We start from the raw sequence: 18,047 nt of genomic DNA on the forward strand, positions 1-18,047 counted from the left end.
AGCCTTTGCATCAGGAAAAACCCGGAGCGGGGGTCAAGGCCTCTTTCAAACAGGCGACGACCCAGCTCCCAGAGGAAGGTCTTACCCTCAGCATCCCGAGTCTAGACAGCGAGGGGGACTTTGTATCTATATTTGGGGCATTATCTATGATAAGGGACCTTATTGTCGATGACGCTTACGCCGCACAGCGTCGCGCGGCACTGTATTTATATCGGAGCATCGTTAATCATGACGTAAGCGTCATCGACAATAAGGTCGCTTTTCATGGATAACGTCACATTTAAGTTTCTACAATAAATTCTTCCATTGGTTCAAAAACTACAAAAAAATCTTTATAATTTACTTTTTTCGTAGCCAATTCTAAACAACAAGAGCTTCCTTTTGTACGCCAAACGGCGCATCCATTTGCCGTGCCACTGACGCCACGGGGGTAAAATTTAGTTTTGTGAATAAATAATGCCAAGCTAAAAGTGGGGTGTTTTTCAGTAGGTAGATTTTTATCAAAACACGATCGACGTCAAATGCCGTCTTTGGCGTCTTTGTCACGATTTTGCGTTGACGTCAATTGCCGTCTGTGGCGTTCAAAAGGATTAAAGGCCCGATAATTTAGTTGTAAGTAATAGTGACTTTCCACCCGACCCTTCACTTCGTCGTTGTAGAAACTGGCGATATTTAAACTATCGAAAAACCTCAACACCGCATCCACATAAGCGTTATATTATTGCAGTGATTATCGTTCGTAAACGGGCAAATACATATAATATATATAATTACACCGGGTGTGGCCTGTAATATGAGCAAAAAATTAAACTGTAGGCTGTACTCCTCATACAGACTAACATTAGTTCAGTGACTTTAAAAAATAACTTGTGGTTTGATCTTTAATACACTTTAAAGCTTATTCTAAGACGCAATGTATTGCGAATTTTGTTTTGTTTAAGGCGTGACAAGCAACGTCAATCACAATGATATGGCGTGGCGATGGCGTCCATTGAAGATAATATTTATTTTGTATGAAAAATAGGGAGTTCAAATAAGTCATAATTTTTAAAAGTTGTAGGACTAAAGTGTCACCGTTTGAGGAGTACAATCTATGTTTTAATTATTTGCTCATGTTACAGGCCACACCCGGTATACAACAAAACCCGTTTAATACTATCACACGTTTGGGTCAAAATTTTTTCGTTGTCTGGTTTCTGACCATACTGTCACGCTTTTATTTTGGTCTTTTATCTAATAAATAAAAAAAGTTGAATGCTATTGCATAGACATGCTGTAGATTATAATTCTCTTGAGAAAAAATTACAAAAACTGGACAAGTGCGAGTCGGGCTCGCCACCGAGGGTTCCGTACTTTTTAGTATTTGTTGTTATAGCGGCAACAGAAATACATCATTTGCGAAGATTTCAACTGCCTAACTATCACGGTTCATGAGATACAGCCTGGTGACAGACAGACGAGTGGAGTCTTAGTAATAGGGTCCCGTTTTTACCATTTGGGTACGGAACCTTAAAAACTACATTTCACCCCTTACAAAAAGCTCCACTCCGTCACATTTTTTGGGGACAAAAAACAAGATAACGAAAATAATTTTGATCCGTTTAATACGATTCCCGCGTAGTACTCTTAAGCTGTTTTACACTGGTCCCTGGAACTTGTCAGTTTTTCTAAATTTTAGAATCTAAAAGCACGTTTTTGGCGCGATTTTCATAATACTCTTAAGGGGTATCCAGACGGGACTGACGAAATCAGTCGATTTGTTCAGGAAAATAATTGGTCAATCTCATCTAGCGTCCACATGTACACAAATTAAATCACCAATTTGCATTCTACTATGAAAATTGGCATTTTTGTGTCCGCACGGCCCTGTTCGATCGGAGAATTTCATCAGGTTGGCGAAAAATTGTCTCGTCTGGATACAACTTTAAACGGGTTTTACTGTATATCATTCGAAATGGCACTGGTATCCAATTGACATATTAAGCGTTTGGTAATGAATAACACGATTATAATAACATTATTTAAAAATACGCCTTAATAATAAATACGCGATACAGAGGAAGAATCCGGTATACTTGGTTTATGTAAAAATGTATCTAAATACTTTTAACCGCGATTGCTTAAGAATGGCCTTGAATGTAAACTGTTATTCAAGTAATTACCTGTGAATCATTATTTTTATACAATTCCGGTACTGAAAATGCCTGATGTAGTCAATAACGGTATTGGACCTTAGACCTATTGAATTCCGGTATTTTTACGACAATGCAGATACCGGAACATCGGTAGCAGTACTATCGGGCAGGTTTTTATTTTGTCGCAGTTTTTTTCGTCAGATTTGTGATAAAAATTGGTATGTTTGAAGAGATCCTCATTCTGGGCGGAATAAATAGGTACGAAATCACAATAACGAAATTAATTAATTAAATACGAAAAAAATATATAATTATCCGTGGAGTTACGAAAATACCATACTGTTTCGTAATTCAGTGGAAGATTTACCCCCTTATTAATTTTACGGTCCTATTTTAGTTAAATTATGTTTTATCCCTTTCTTACGACAACGTAAGTCAAAATGACAGATAAGGACAAAAATTGAGGTTTGTATCGCGTTTATGAATAAGGGGGATAGTAGGACATATACGGTGAATTTGTGCTTATATTCTCCTCCTTCCTCGCGTTATCCCGGCATTTCGCCACGGCTCATGAGAGCCTGGGGTCCGCTTGACAACTAATCCCATGATTTGACGTAGGCACTAGTTTTTACGAAAGCGACTGCCATCTGACCTTCCAACCCAGAGGGTAAACTAGGCCTTATTGGGATTAGTCCAAGCATTTTGAGTCCGGTTTCCTCGCGATGTTTTCCTTCACCGAAAAGCGACTGGTAAATATCAAATGATATTTCGTACATAAGTTCCGAAAAACTCATTGATACGGGCCGGGGTTTGAACCCGCGACCTCCAGATTGCAAGTCGCACGCTCTCACCACTAGGCCACCAGCGCTTGTCAATTAGGAACTATCTATTTAATCGAAATCTGCCGAAAAAAATCGACAACAAAAAAAATCTGCCCAGACGATAAAAACTCAAATATTATTTGTCTTACACATCTTTTCTCTTCCGAAGAATCCAAAAGAAATGCAAAAACTAAACTGAGTTCACATCCTCATTCTTAAGCAATGCTTCAGTGTTGAGCGATTGCCACATTTTTATACAACACTTATTTCTCAGATTTTTCGAGATATTTACTATGTCCGTGTCGTCACAAGTAAGTTAGTATGGATTTGTTTGTTTTATTTATGTTATCGTGCATCGAGAAAAAGTCTGCAGCGGATTTGATAGCCCACGCAGTGTAGGTGTTATATATACGTCATAATTTCATAGAAGTTTGACGTTTAAAATGACACTTGCACTGCGTGGGCTATCAAAATCGCTGCAGACTTTTCACGGTCTGACTCTACACCGCAGTTAACTTTTGTGGAACAACACTGTACAGTCAACAACAGAGCTATGAATACAGGCAAAGTGCCAAAAATATGTATACACGACCTTAATGTACAGGCAATAAAGTAGTGGATACATATTTTTGACACTTTGCCTGTATTCATAGCTATGTTGTTGACTGTACATTGTACAAGACGGTTTAGGTAACTTTTATGGCTACATATACAGGGTGGCTAAAAATTACTGCATTCCCGTTGCCAGGGAGGTTTTGGGATTATACTGAGCAACTTTTACTATAGGACCGACCCTGAAATGTAAGTCCCGCACCAGAAATTTAATTTCCATACAATGATGCAGGCTTTTAAAAAAAAAAAGTCCTGGTAAAAAAGAAATCTCTCGAAGAAGTTAGGTAGTTCTGAGAGAAAAGTGTTCAGTACAAAAATGTGGAAAAAGCCCAGCAAACATACCAAAATAGACCTTAGCTAAATAAATTCGATTTGCCCAGCGGACGAATTAAATTCAATTCAAGTGAGGCAATTTAAGTACATCACGACTATCAAAACGGTCACATATGCACGCATAACAGCTGTATAACCACCAACAAACCGAAATTCACTCAAAATTCGAAACTACGCTTTCAAGCCGGCTTCTAAACGCATCTTCTGCTTTCTTCTACTGTTATTTATAATAGGTACGAATCCCCACAGGCATCCGCCGCCCACCAATATCAGCCCCAGAGTCACAAACAAGGATTTGTAAGATTGCGTGTACTCGAACCAAAACCCACAAATAGGCGGTCCCACTAACTGAAGTATACCGTTTATAAACAAACTAATACCGTATGAAGACATTAGACGCTCCGTACCTAACATCTCAGTCATAACTAATGCTGTCACGCCCGTGTTTATCCCAGAGGCTAATCCGAAGATAGAACAGAAGACGCTTATAGCTACGTAGCTTGTAAACAAAGGTAATACTGCTAAACTTAGCCCTGAAAGTAATAAACCGAATATAAAGAAGTACCGCTTAGGTGTGGCCACTACGTCAGATATGGCGGAGCCTCCTATACGACCAGCTAAGTCTAACAATGATATAATTGACAATAGATACGCTCCCAAACTCTTATCGAACCCGCATTCTTTAGCGTAAGACGGCACAAGTATTATAAAGTTTGTATAAGAAATAGCGTTGGTACAGTTAGAAAATAAGATAACTAAATATATAGGGTCTTTCAACAACTGTAAATCGAAGTATTTGCTAGGTTCTTTCTTAGTGTCCTTCTTTCGGCATCCGCAGCAGTATGTAATAGGAGCTAAGCTCTCTGTTACCGATTTTAGACTGAATTGACTCGCGAATTCACTTGGCTTTTCAAACGCTGATAAAGTTGAGCCATGGAAAGGTGTAGACATGTACTGGAAGCTGGATGTGGACGGGCTACGCTTAGGTGTCTTAGGTATAGTTAGCTTCTTGCCAAAAGCGTCTGTAGAGTTGACTCTGCTAGCTTTACCTTCAGGTACAGATTCTAGCAAAGACGGATTGCTAGGCATAGTAGATACTTTACTAGATATATGCTGTAATCCGTGTTTAGAGTTGGCTGGGGCTGATATTTTCCTATACCTTTCATGTTCCTTGCCTACTAAGGCTGCGCTAGCGGACCGGTAGAAGTTCTTCTCATCCAGGTTACCATGGGAGGGGTAGATGGGGGGTGAGCCGTTGGTGACCCGGTCACCTCCCGAGGGGGTGTCCGCTTCGCTAGTGACGAGGACTTTGGGATGTTCCGCGTCTTCTAAGTCGGGCACCTCTTCTTCTATGAACGGTTCCAGCTGAAATTTAAAAAAAATGGTTCACCTACCTACTTTTTGTAAATTGAGAATAGTTTAGTATAAAAAAAAACTATATTATACTATGTTTGCCAACCGTAGTATTTTAGGTAAGTACTTAATATATTTTGACCTAATGTACTATATGGAGCATTATCTATGAAAAGGGACCTTATTGTCTATGGCCCTTAGGGGTCATCCATTAATGACATCACACGTTTAGGGGGAGGGAGGGGGTCAAGAAAATGTGACATTTTGTGACATGGGGGAGGGGGGAGACACAAACTTTGTGACGTCACTTTAACTTCATCAGTAACCGAAAATTTATTTAAATTATTTTATTCACTGTACATTTAAATAACAAGTTTTTAAAACGATAATCGTTTTTATTAGTTTAAGTTTCTTTCCTAAGCAGTTTTGGGTTATAAAATTACTAATAGTTATATCGTCAAAAATATTTTGATAAAATATTAATAATACTTAGGTACTTACTTAATACGTCTAATACGATTTGGCGATTTCGTAGAAAATATGTGACGTCACACTAGGGGGGGAGGGGTTTGCCAAATGTGACCAAGTGTGACAAGGAGGGGGGGGGGGGTCAAAAAACCTAGAAATTCGTGTGACGTGATTAATGGATGACCCCTTACGCCGCACAGCGTCGCGATTAATAATGGTGTAAGCGCCATCCATAATAAGGTCCCTTTTCATAGATAACGTCACATATACTTAATTATAACAAATATAACCTAAAAACGGTTAAGTACCTATTTCATCTCCGAAAATGTTAAGCCCGATTATTATAATCCCGAATTTTTCATTTAACCGAAGGCCTTTTTTCTCACCGTAGAATTTTTAAAGGCGGTTACCAATCTAACCTAACCCAACTCAATTGTTTCTATAGGATGCCCTTTTCAAAAGTTTAGAAAATTGAACGGTTTTTGAAAAAAAAAAATGCGTTCGATCAAATGATTCGGCAAAGGAAACATCGAGTAATTCGTTCGGTGACAAGCACTTTTGCTTGTCACTAACGAACACCATTTAAATTATTGGAGAATAAACCGTGTTACAAGTGTAATAAAGTGCATTGTTACTTTAATTTTTTGACAGTACTTAGTTACTTTTGCTTGTCACCCGACGAATTGATCGGGAGATGACACCTGGGCTATAACCGCGAAAATCGAAGTTCGCAAATTGCGGGCATTTTTCTCTGTCACTCTAATTACGCCTTCATTGGAGTAAAAGAGAAAGATCCCCGCAATTTGGGAATTTCGGTTTTCGCGGTTGCCCCTCTGTCAGCGTCCTCATCGAGTTTGAATATTATATCCTCCTAAGGCCCAAGGTCCTACCTACAGTACTTATTCAGTTCGATGAAATTTTAATCATATTCAATTGGAACAGAGTCGCATCTGTTTTGTTTCGTTCAATTTTAAAACAAAACCAAAATCAACTCTATTCCCTACAGTAAAGGTTCAAATTTCTGTGGCAAATTATGGGTTTTTCTTTTGTATGTAGGCCTTAGGAGGCTAAATATATAGGAAGGAAATTTGCAACGTTCATGTCTATTAATATCGCTAAATGTACTTCTTAAAGGAAACCACTTTTAAAAATACATATTTTATTATGTACAAAATACAATGTAGACTAACTAAAGAGTTGATAACAGGAAAAACTGCAGTCATATCACATGAATTATCTATGCCCAAAAACTAAAAAATTGCGTCACGTCACGTCACTTCACGCTATCAAATGAAATTTAAACTAGGGGTACTTATGAATATTAATATAAAGTAAAACCAGCTTAAGACGATTATAAAGGAAGCACACCGAAAACGCGTCTTAAGCGGAAAAACGTCAACCTTGAGAAATACTTACATATATCGCGCGAAATCGTATTAACCGGGTTCTACTGCAATTCGTAATAGTGATCCAAAAGACTCGAGCCTTTTAGCTCTTTTTTTAGGGCTCGTGTCATCTCTTGACGTCTTAAAGGCTAAAAGCCTATTTCTATTTAATTTGTAAAATAGGCCTTTAATGCATCAAGAGAGTCTTTTGGATCACTAATTCGTAATATTTCAGCACATTTAACACGAGAACAAGTCAAAGTCAGTAAAAATACATGGAATGGAATATACATTGTTTCACATTTTTGTATTTATTTTCTACAGTTTCACTATAGTTATTTACGATACAATACAAGTGCGGAAAAGAGGAAATTCGACACGAGTTGCGAATTACCTATTCGCACGTGTATCGGTATAAAATTTAGCAGTACATAGGTATGGCCATTTAAACTTTTGACATAGGTACGCACGGAAAGTGCTCTTACCCGCACTAGTGCGGAAAAGTAGGACCATATGTACTGTTAAACTGTATTTTTGTTTTCGTTGTAGCTTTGTGTTGTGCGTGTGACATACACATACATACATACATATAATCACGCCTATTTCCCGGAGGGGTAGGCAGAGACCACGGATTTCCACTTGCTACGATCCTGACATAAGAGGTGAGTATTAGAGATGCAACGGAAAGTTGTTTGGCCGGATACCGGATATCCGGCCGCCGGATATTCGGCCGGCGGAACTATACCTACATTTCGGTTTTTCAGGTGCTCATTCTGCAGGTTTGACATGTTTCCTAGTAAACGTTCGCGCGGACTCATTTCTAGGTCCGAAATGAGTGCGCGGGCAAGTCAGTGGAATGAAATTGTCTTAAATCCAATTTGTTTACTCCGAAATCAAGCAATGTTACTATCCGGTATCCGGCCGGATAGAAGGTCACTATCCGGTATCCGGCCGGATAGTAAAATAATGGCCGGATAAGCCGGATACCGGATAGTAACCGGATATCCGGTGCATCTCTAGTGCGTATGACAAACGTTATTAAATTTAAGCACTTTGTAACGTAAAATTTGTACTGGTATGACATCTGTCATATGCGCGGAGCTAAATCGTATAATAATAATCATTTTATATAAAAAATATAATTTGTACAAAATCAATACCAATATTACTAATTTATGTAAAAGGAATGCCAATATCATTGCAAATACAAGAAACGGACAGAGTCTGACCACGATAACTTTGCATGGCAAAGTGTGGCAATGTCATCATCAATGTTAAAATTTTGTGAAAATGTGACGTTCGTAATGACACTTCCTAGCTTTGTTATATTTAAATCGGTGCAAAGTTAGATTGGACAGACTCTACGGATAAATATCAACCAACGGTAGTCCGTTTGCTTCGTAATAATTTGAATGCTTTTCTGTGACAAAACTACAATTTTATATACTAAATAATATAAAGGAATGATAGTATATAATGCATAAAAAAGTATATAAAAAAATAAGTCACCCATATCAAATTAAGTCTAAGTATAAGTCTAATTAAGGAATTTTGCACGATTTCAATAATATTTTAAGAAACATCAATATCAAAAGATGGCAAGAAAAAATAAATCATTAAATTCGATTATAATATTAATAAATTCATAGAAGTGTATTCATTATGCTAATTAAAAATTAATAAAGATGAGCTAGTAGAAAAGACTGTCAATGTGAAATTAAAAGTATAATTTAACCTACAAGTTTCACTAAGTATAAGCGAGTTTCAGCCATGATTGACTTGGCTTATAAGCTACTTTGTAAAAGTTTGACAGTCTTTACTACCACAGAGAATAGTGTATAGAGACGGATTGTCAAAGTAAATTATGTAGCCACTGTAAATTTACTGCCATCTTTCGACAGAACATAAAACTGTTAGAACGCCATTTGACTTTGATCCTTATTCTTTCACTGATATGTATTAACTTATTAAATATTAATATTAACGCCATCTACTCGACTATAGGCCAAAGGTATGGTGCAATCTTTTCGAGCGATGGCGTAACCTTCAGCCTACTCTTGAGTAGATGGCGTTAATATTAATATTTCACTAGTTAACAGATATCAGTGAAAGAATAATCATCAAAATCAAATGGCGTTCTAACAGTTTTAATCGTCTGATGAAAGATGGCAGTAAATGTACGGTAGGTACATCATTTACCATGACAGTAACTCTCTATTTCAAATTCTCTTTGTTAGGTACTACTAACTCATCTCAGATATTCATCAATATTACTATTAAAAATAAAATAGATTTATATTTAAATGTTGTGCCTATGTTTGGTATACAACTTTGATTGTTAGGAATTCTGTAAGTACTAGTATATTAATCGTTTGCGCTTTATTTCAGCAAACAAATTAAATGTAACTATTACCTATTTTGTACAATAAGTCGGACAAATTGTCAAACAAACTGTCATTTTAGTCATATATAAAAATAGAGATTAGGTGAGTGTTCCTTTTATTTTTTACCATTTTTGGGTGAATTAACTTTTTCTTGTCACTAGTTGCCATGGTTACGGTCTCCTGGGTCACTCTTAAAATACTAGTTTTTTCGAATTTAAATGAACCAAACATGAGTTTTTTAGGAGTTATAAGGCTTTTCCATAATAGGACATCTACTAAGCACGTTTGTAGAACATGGTACAGCAGTTCTTCTAACAAACTATGCTACTATTGTCTCCTGGCTGATGGGACAGAATAACAACAAGAAATAGTTGATCGACCCTTATATATTGTGACCTTTTTTGCCACTTTTGTGTCATTTCTACTCAGAATCACGAGCTCCTTCGATCCTAATGGGATAAAACAATATCCCAGAGTTTTTTCCTATTGTGTTACCATTTCCCCATATACTTGGTATGGCGGTAACAAAAAATAAGTTTGAAAAATGTATGGAAATTTTAGGACACTTTTTAAGGTTCCGTAACCAAAGGGTAAAACGGGACCCTATTACTAAGACTTCGCTGTCCGTCCGTCCGTCTGTCACCAGGCTGTATCTCACGAACCGTGATAGCTAGACAGTTGAAATTTTCACAGATGATGTATTTCTGTTGCCGCTATTTATTTATTATTTATTACAAAAAAGTTATACAGCATAACAGTTATAAAGTAAAGCACTGTACAATTCAAAATATAATTAAAGAAAATATTCAACTATAGCTATAACAACAAATACTAAAAACAGAATAAAAAAAAGATTTAAATGGGGCTCCCATACAAAAAACGTGATTTTTGACCAAAGTTAAGCAACGTCGGGAGTGGTCAGTACTTGGATGGGTGACCGTTTTTTTTTTTGCTTTTTTTTGTATTTTTTTTTGCATTATGGTACGGAATACGGAACCCTTCGTGCGCGAGTCCGACTCGCACTTGCCCGGTTTTTTTCTCCTATAAGGACGTAAAGAGCTCGCGTTCCTGACTAGAAATAACACAAAAGTGGCAAAAAAGGTCACAATATATAAAAATGGCAAAAAATAAAAGAAACGCTCAAGTAATCGTTGTATATAATAACAATAATATTTCTGGCGGGATTTTACATCCAATTTTACTAAATATAGCAAATAACCTATCTTGTACAATGTGACATTATAATAATTATAATTAAAAATTAAATAAAAAAAGCTTTACTACCGGAAGCCTCGTTTAAGGTAACTTTAATATTTATTTAAAACTTAAACCATAGACAAAATAATAATAAGACTTACAAAGTATTGCAAAATACTGTACGATTGTTTTTGTCCGTGAAGATGACACTTTATGGTCCCTTAATGGAATGTAGAACCTTAGATATCTCATATATAAGAGGCATAGACCTAGTATTATATGTATAGCTATACGCGTGCCTCCGTGAGGGACAAAACATACGCAAAGCGACAATATTAAAAACACGTTTTAACATTCCTAACAACATACCAAAAATAATCTACGTAATCCGGTCGGGTTATTTGTTGCCCACCATAAACCATACTAAATTTTTGGTGGGGAACAAACAAAAAGCGAGACTGTGACAAGGACAAGCAACAATACCGCTTTCTCTGCTACTCCTACTGAGATTTCCATAAGTGCATCTCGTTCGGTCGTTTGGCCCCTCCCCCGTGTCATCTCTATATTATTGTACCTCTATGATAAGAGGCCATCTATAGTCTGTATCTTTAGGTATTTAAATAAAAATAAACAAACAATTTGTAAAATTTACTGGTTAACCAACCAAATACAGAACCGCCTGGATTAGTCACTGAACGACCTGACTTTAGCCTACATTATTTGATCATGTAATGTTTTCATCTACCCTCAACTTAAGGAGCCATTTGAGGGTAGATTTTTTTTTTTTTTTATTTAAATTCCTAAAGATACAGAGAATAGTTCAGCTTTCAAAAACATAATATTATTCACTTCGTTTTTCGTCTTGTTATTTCTCTGTCTATGCTTAGACGTACATTAATAGAGTACAAAAATAAATTCTATATACGAGTAAATTGGGTTCATATTTATGCTAAATCCCTGAAAATTCGGCGTTTATTATAGACAAGTGAATAACATAGACTTGTAGTGTTCAAATTGATGTTAATGTTCCGCTCTCGACCTTATAATTGTTAATGGATGTTTATGGCATCACATCACATCACCCAGAGGGTCGCAGCTCTATCTTTTTAGGGTTCCGTACCCAAAGAGTAAAACGGGACCCTATTACCTACCGTCCGTCCGTCCGTCCGTCTGTCACCAGGCTGTATCTCACGAACCGCGATAGATATTTTTTTACAGATGATGTATTTCTGTTGCCGCTATAACAACAAATACTAAAGTACGGAACCCTCGGTGGGCGAGTCCGACTCGCACTTGTCCGGTTTTTTTTTAAGTATTTTAGATACCTATCAACATGGTTGTAGTCCAAAGTGGCGCCATCTACAACAATGACGTAGAACGACAATTCATATGGCGATTAACGTCTCTATTATTCACTAGTCTTTGGAAATGCCTCGAATTTCATACATACATTTACTCAAACTTTTGGGGCCACAATATAAAGACTCCCATTATAATTTGAGATTATTAGCTAAGTTGCAACTATTTTTAAACCTGCACTTTCTGCTCTAACCTCTTTTTTCTCCTATTAACGAAGGGCATTAATATCCACAACGCCGCCCCGGCCATATATATCAACCCGAACGTCAAAAACATATGCATATAGTTACCATCAGCTTCGAACCAGAGACCGCATATCGGCGGTCCTACCAACTGCAGTATACCGTTCACGAACAAGCTTATACCGTATGTAGACATTAACCTATCTACCCCCAAAATCTCCGCCATAACTAAAGTGGTAGTTGCATTATTAACCCCAGAGGCTAAACCGAATAACGCGCAAACTACGCTTATAGATACATAGGACTCCAAAAACGGTATAGTAGCTAAAGTTATACCGGAGAAAAATAATCCGCCGACGAAATAGAAAGTTTTCGGTATCAAGTTTAAGTCGCATAGGGCAGAACCGCCGATCCTCCCTACTAAATCTAAAGCTGATACAGTGCTTAGTAGATACGCGCCTCTGGCTTTTGAAAAGCCTATATTTTGAGCGTGAGATGGTAGGAGAATTATAAAATTTGTACATGATATAGCCACGGTGCTACTCGATATTAGAATAATTAAATATGTAGGGTCAGATAATAGGCTAATATCGAAGAATTTATTAGGTTCTTTATCCTTCTTTTTCTTGCAGCAAAAGCAGCAATAAGCTACTTCGGCGACGCTATCTGTTACGGATTTTAAAGAGAATTGAGAAGCGAATTCATTAGGTTGATCAAAGGCGGATAAAGTGGATCCGTGAAAGGGTGTGTGGACGTACGCGAAGCTAGATGTTGACATGTTCCTTTTAGGGCCAGCCGTGCTTAGTCTGCGTCCAAAAGTCTCTACGGACCCTAGTTTGGAGGCGTCCCTATCCAAAGCCATGGATGCTGAGCTAAAGGCGGTTTTAGGTATAGGTTTAGTGTATGATAGTTTTCTTTTGGACATGTTTTGTTTTAAGTTAGCCGAGGAAGGCGAAGTGCAGTTTTGGTTGAGCGCGTTGGAATCTTTTGTGTGTTTGTCTATATGTCCATTCTCTTCGCCGGGGAGGGTGGGAGTGAGATGGAAGCTTTCCACCGGCTCCTCTTCTTCGAAGAGTATGTCCTGAAAAGAGGATGTACGTTTGATATCGAGAAAAAAACAAAATGGAGTTTAACAGAAATGGCAAAAAGGAGTGACATTTACCACGTGTTTATATTTTTACGAATGACTGTATTTTTCTTTGTTTTAGCTGAATATTGATAATGAACATAATTTTAACTAAAAATTAACTGTAATACTAGTACAAAGGTTTATTGTACACTCGCCATCAAATATATCAGGGCGGCTAAGGTGTTCACATATATCTGAACACGCCTCTATTGTCAAAGCGTTAGAGCTGTATGTTCAGATATTTTGAGCACCTCGGCCGCTCCGATACATCTGATGGCGACTGTACCAATTGTTCGTTCTTTGAAAACTGCATTATTACGAAATAATAAAGGTAAATTCGGTTTACGGTATTTGCCATTTCTATTTATCTACAAGCCTAAAGTTTTCTACTAATCTAAAGTTAACTATTCATCTAAATTCTAAATCATTAAAAAAAAAACAAAAAAAGGTTATACGAAAACCAAACCCTTAATTTCGCAGTCTACATCAGAACATATAATAACTGCGTGTCTGTTGCCAGAGAGGTTTTGGGATCATACTGAGCAACTTTTATGACACCAACCCCGAAATCGTGAAAAAATGGTGTTCTGCCTTTTCGCAGAACTATTTTTGGCGGAATTTCATTTGCCAACCAACATTTCGCCGACGTTACATTTTGACAACTAACGATTAAAAAATGTTTGTATGACAACGTTTCAATTGGTAGAATTATTGTAAAGCAGATTATGATAACGCCTCTAAACTTTTGGGAGACTTATCATTTGTCAAATCTTTCAGCTTTGCTCCCGCCTTAGTCTTCGAGGTTATTTTTTTTTTCAACAACCTAAAAAACGTAATTTCACAGCAACTTTCGGGTCAAATATCCCAACTTTCGTGTCAAATATCTCGGCCGATTTTGATTAACTAAAACATTCTACGACATGAAAGTTGGCATTTTGAAAATTGGCATTATAAAACACAGACTAAACGTTTAGTTGGTAACTGTACGGTTGGCAAATAAAAAAAAACCATTTAAAAAATTGGGAAATGAAAATTCGGCGAAATAAAATTCCGCCAAACGTGAGTTGGGGAGTGATAATCGGCCATACCATTTTCGGCGATAAATAAGAGAACCGCAAGTTGTGTTTATATAACACTTTCCCAATTCTAATGATTCTAGCTAGGAACAAAATACTTTTTGTATTTTGTTCCTAGCTAGAATCATTAGAAATATAACCTTGACTTTTTTGTGCGAAATTAAGGGCTAACCGAACCCTGACCTCCAAAGCAGTTGTTATTTATTATTGGTCTCGTGTTCATACGTCTCTATTGCTCCTCTTTTTTACTCGTTATTTAAGTTATTACAATCGTATAATTCCTTAATACCGGTATTAGAAGGGTTATTACAACCGATATTTAATTTATTACCGGTATTAGAAGCCACTACCAAACAAATACCGGTATTGTATACAGATGTGCATAATATTTTACCATCGTATTTTCACGGAAACGCTTCGTGCGTACCGTGTCATGCTATTACAGTCATTCTCAGCACAACAAGTACTGTCAAACTGAAGTAGCATGACAAATACGGACGTTTCCTAGATAATATAAAAGAGAATTTGACATAGAGAGTTATTGTCATGGTAAATTATGTAGCCACTGTAAGTTTACTGCCATCTTTCGACATAAGATTAAAACTGTTGGAACGCCATTTGACTTTGATCATTATTCTTTCACTGATATTGTTAACTTGTTAAATATTAACATTAACGCCATCTACTCGACTATAGACCAAAGGAACGGTGCAATCTTTGGCGCCATCGCTCGAAAATATTGCACCATACCTTTGGCCTATAGCCGAGTACATGGCGTTAATATTAATATTTAACAAGTTAACACATATCAGTGAAAGTATAATGATCAAAGTCAAAAGGCGTTCCAACAGTTTCAATCTTCTGTCGAAAATGGCAGTAAACTTACAGTGGCTACATAATTTACTTTGATAATCCGCCTCTATACATCTATTCTCTTTGATAATATGATGGCAAAAGGATTATGCACTACCCCCTTATTCATAAACGCGCTACATGCCTCAATTAGCTAATAATCGTTTGTCCTTATCTGTCATTTTGACTTATGTATTTGTAAGAAAGAACAACTAAATCAGGCCCGTATAGTTTTATGAATATGGGAGTTCTTCTGCACATCAATAATCACTTTCCTGGCGTTAAAATTAATAAATTATTACATTTATCGTATTACCATATTCACACTCTGACCGCTTCAATATTAGCATATAGTTAAGTGGTTTTGAAAATGAAACTATCGCCCTTTTGTGTTAACAGAGAGTAAAAGTCACTATCAATGTCAATAAATGCATTCCGCGGAACATAGTTAAAGTATGTTCGTAACTTTGTATAGTTTGTAGGTTTCTAATAGAGCCCGACGGCTAATCCTATTGTCTATTGTTAAGTAAAACCGCACGTGCTACTTACCTGCAAAAAAAAGGGTCATACTTATACTATTTGGCACCTGAGCGCGGGCTAGTCCAACGCTCAAAAAACCAGTGTAGTGCGCTCTCCGAGAACGCGCCTTTGTTACTCATCTCGATGGCACATTTTAGACTGGTTCTGTAGCGTTCGACTCGCCGGCACTCGGTAACCGAAGTACGCAGGTTTTTATGCAGGTGGTTGTGGCACGAGCGGTTTTACTTAACAATAGACAACAGGATTAGCCGTCGAGCTCTATTAGAAACCTACGAACTACAGTAACAAGCTCGGTTTACCATACAAACGTAGTTGCGTTCTCATTTTAAAACGACTATCTAGATTGCTCTGAACAGGGCTCGAAACCGGTTTTTTAAATCCCAAAATAGCCCAATATTTTAATAATTCTATATTCATTCCGTAGGACTGAATCATGTATTTAGGTAACGATTTCGTATTATATTATTAGATTGACCCATCAACAACGAAAAAGAACTTAATAATACCGGTATTTTTTGTATGAAGAAAAAACCGGTTCCGAGCCTTGGCTCTGAAACGTGTAAAGGGGCCCACTGATTAACAGTCCGCCGGACGGTAACGGCCTGTCAGTTGTTCGGAACTGTCAAAATTCTGTTCTAACTGACAGGCCGATACCGTCCGGCGGACTGTTAATCAGTGGGCCCCTTAATTAGTGTATGTAGCTTCAGATACCATAGTTAAAAAAAATACAGCGAATTTAAGTTTTTCATACAAAACTTGTTTTTGCTCTATTTCGTTTGTTTTATAAACTGGAGCTATATAAACTAATTGTTCTCCTTCCTCGCGTTATCCCGGCATTTTGCCGCGTCTCATGGGAGCCTGGAGTCCGCTTGACAACTAATCCCAAGAATTGACGTAGGCACTAGTTATTATGAAAGCGACCGCCATCTGACCTTCCAACCCAGAGGGGACACTAGGCCTCATTGGGATTAGTCCGGTTTCCTCACGATGTTTTCCTTTACCGAAAAGCAACTGGTAAATATCAAATGATATTTCGTACATGAGTTCCAAAAAACTCATTGGTACGAGCCGGGGTTAGAACCGGCGACCTCCGGATTGCAAGTCGCACGTTCTTGCCGCTAGGCCCCCAGCGCCATACAAACTAATAAAATATCAGTCATTGAACGCTAACATACCGCTAGTTTATTTATTTCTTTGAATTTTGAGTTTTACGACATGACATTTTATTTGACATTGACCCAATTTGACCCATTTTGACTTTAGTCTCTGGTGTTAGAAAAGTGATTACCGAGGAGTTAGTAAGGCATTATGTTTCTATTTTCATGAGTTATGTATGTTGTTACTTGTTAAATATAGAAGCTAAAGCGATTTTTCTCTCGTCTCAACTCTCAAGTAAAAGCAGGGACCGTTACCGGTATAACTAAAAATCAAATATCTCATACCTTTCACAATATTTCTTAGATATTACAAAATAGTACGTAGAAAAGCATAATGATTGATCACATTAGCTAAATTAAGTGCATAAATATACATAAACAACCGTGATACCGAAATTGAATACCGGTTTATTTGTATGAAAAATATTCGGTATTCGGTCCCGGAGTAAAAGATAGGTTATTTATTAAATTCATGAATTTACCTCAACATTCTGTCTGTATGTCTGTTCGTGGTGAACTCGAGCGACTTTTACATAGTTTGCACATATGTTTTGAATTTTAGGGATATATTTATCCTCAATATATTTTAATATTTTCGATGACGCAAGATACTTATAATTTTGCAACAAATCGCAAGATATATTTCAAGATAAAAAAATAGATATTCAAAGGGAGAATTTCCTACCAAAAGCAAATCAGAGGGCCTATCCCGAACCACATTCGACGTGTTGGCTCCCTGTCACACTTACGTACGAATGTACAAGTGCGACAGAGAGGCAACACGTCGAACGAGGTTCGCGGTAGGCCCCCCGATCCGTCAAGCAACATTAGGTTAGATGAAAATGCATTGAGAGCAACACAAAAGGCATATTTGATAAAAACTGACATGATGTTTTACCGAATTTAAACTGTTGTGAGACATACTAACATTGAATAATTTTACGGTTTAGACTCACTTGTTTTTAGTCACTCGCGCGACATGTTTCATGCTCGCACTGTTAGTGCTTGAGAAAGGAGACCTAGGCTCTCCGAAACATGTCGCGCGAGTGACTAAAAACAAGTGA

At 37.3% G+C, this 18,047-nt stretch overlaps 1 protein-coding gene across 2 annotated transcripts in view; it reads right to left on the bottom strand.

Moving 5' to 3' along the window:
- Positions 1-3,584: 3,584 nt before the first annotated feature.
- The window catches only part of LOC134677536 (monocarboxylate transporter 13-like), an 87,634-nt gene continuing 73,171 nt past the window's right edge, over positions 3,585-18,047 (bottom strand). For both annotated transcript variants that reach the window (XM_063536002.1, XM_063536003.1), the window contains one exon: positions 3,585-5,266. In XM_063536002.1, coding sequence (XP_063392072.1) covers positions 4,073-5,266 — 1,194 coding nt within the window. In that variant the 3' untranslated portion in view covers positions 3,585-4,072. The remainder of the gene's footprint in view (positions 5,267-18,047) is intronic.

This window comes from Cydia fagiglandana, chromosome 26 (genome assembly GCF_963556715.1).
Source record: "Cydia fagiglandana chromosome 26, ilCydFagi1.1, whole genome shotgun sequence".
Lineage (NCBI taxonomy): Eukaryota > Metazoa > Arthropoda > Insecta > Lepidoptera > Tortricidae > Cydia > Cydia fagiglandana.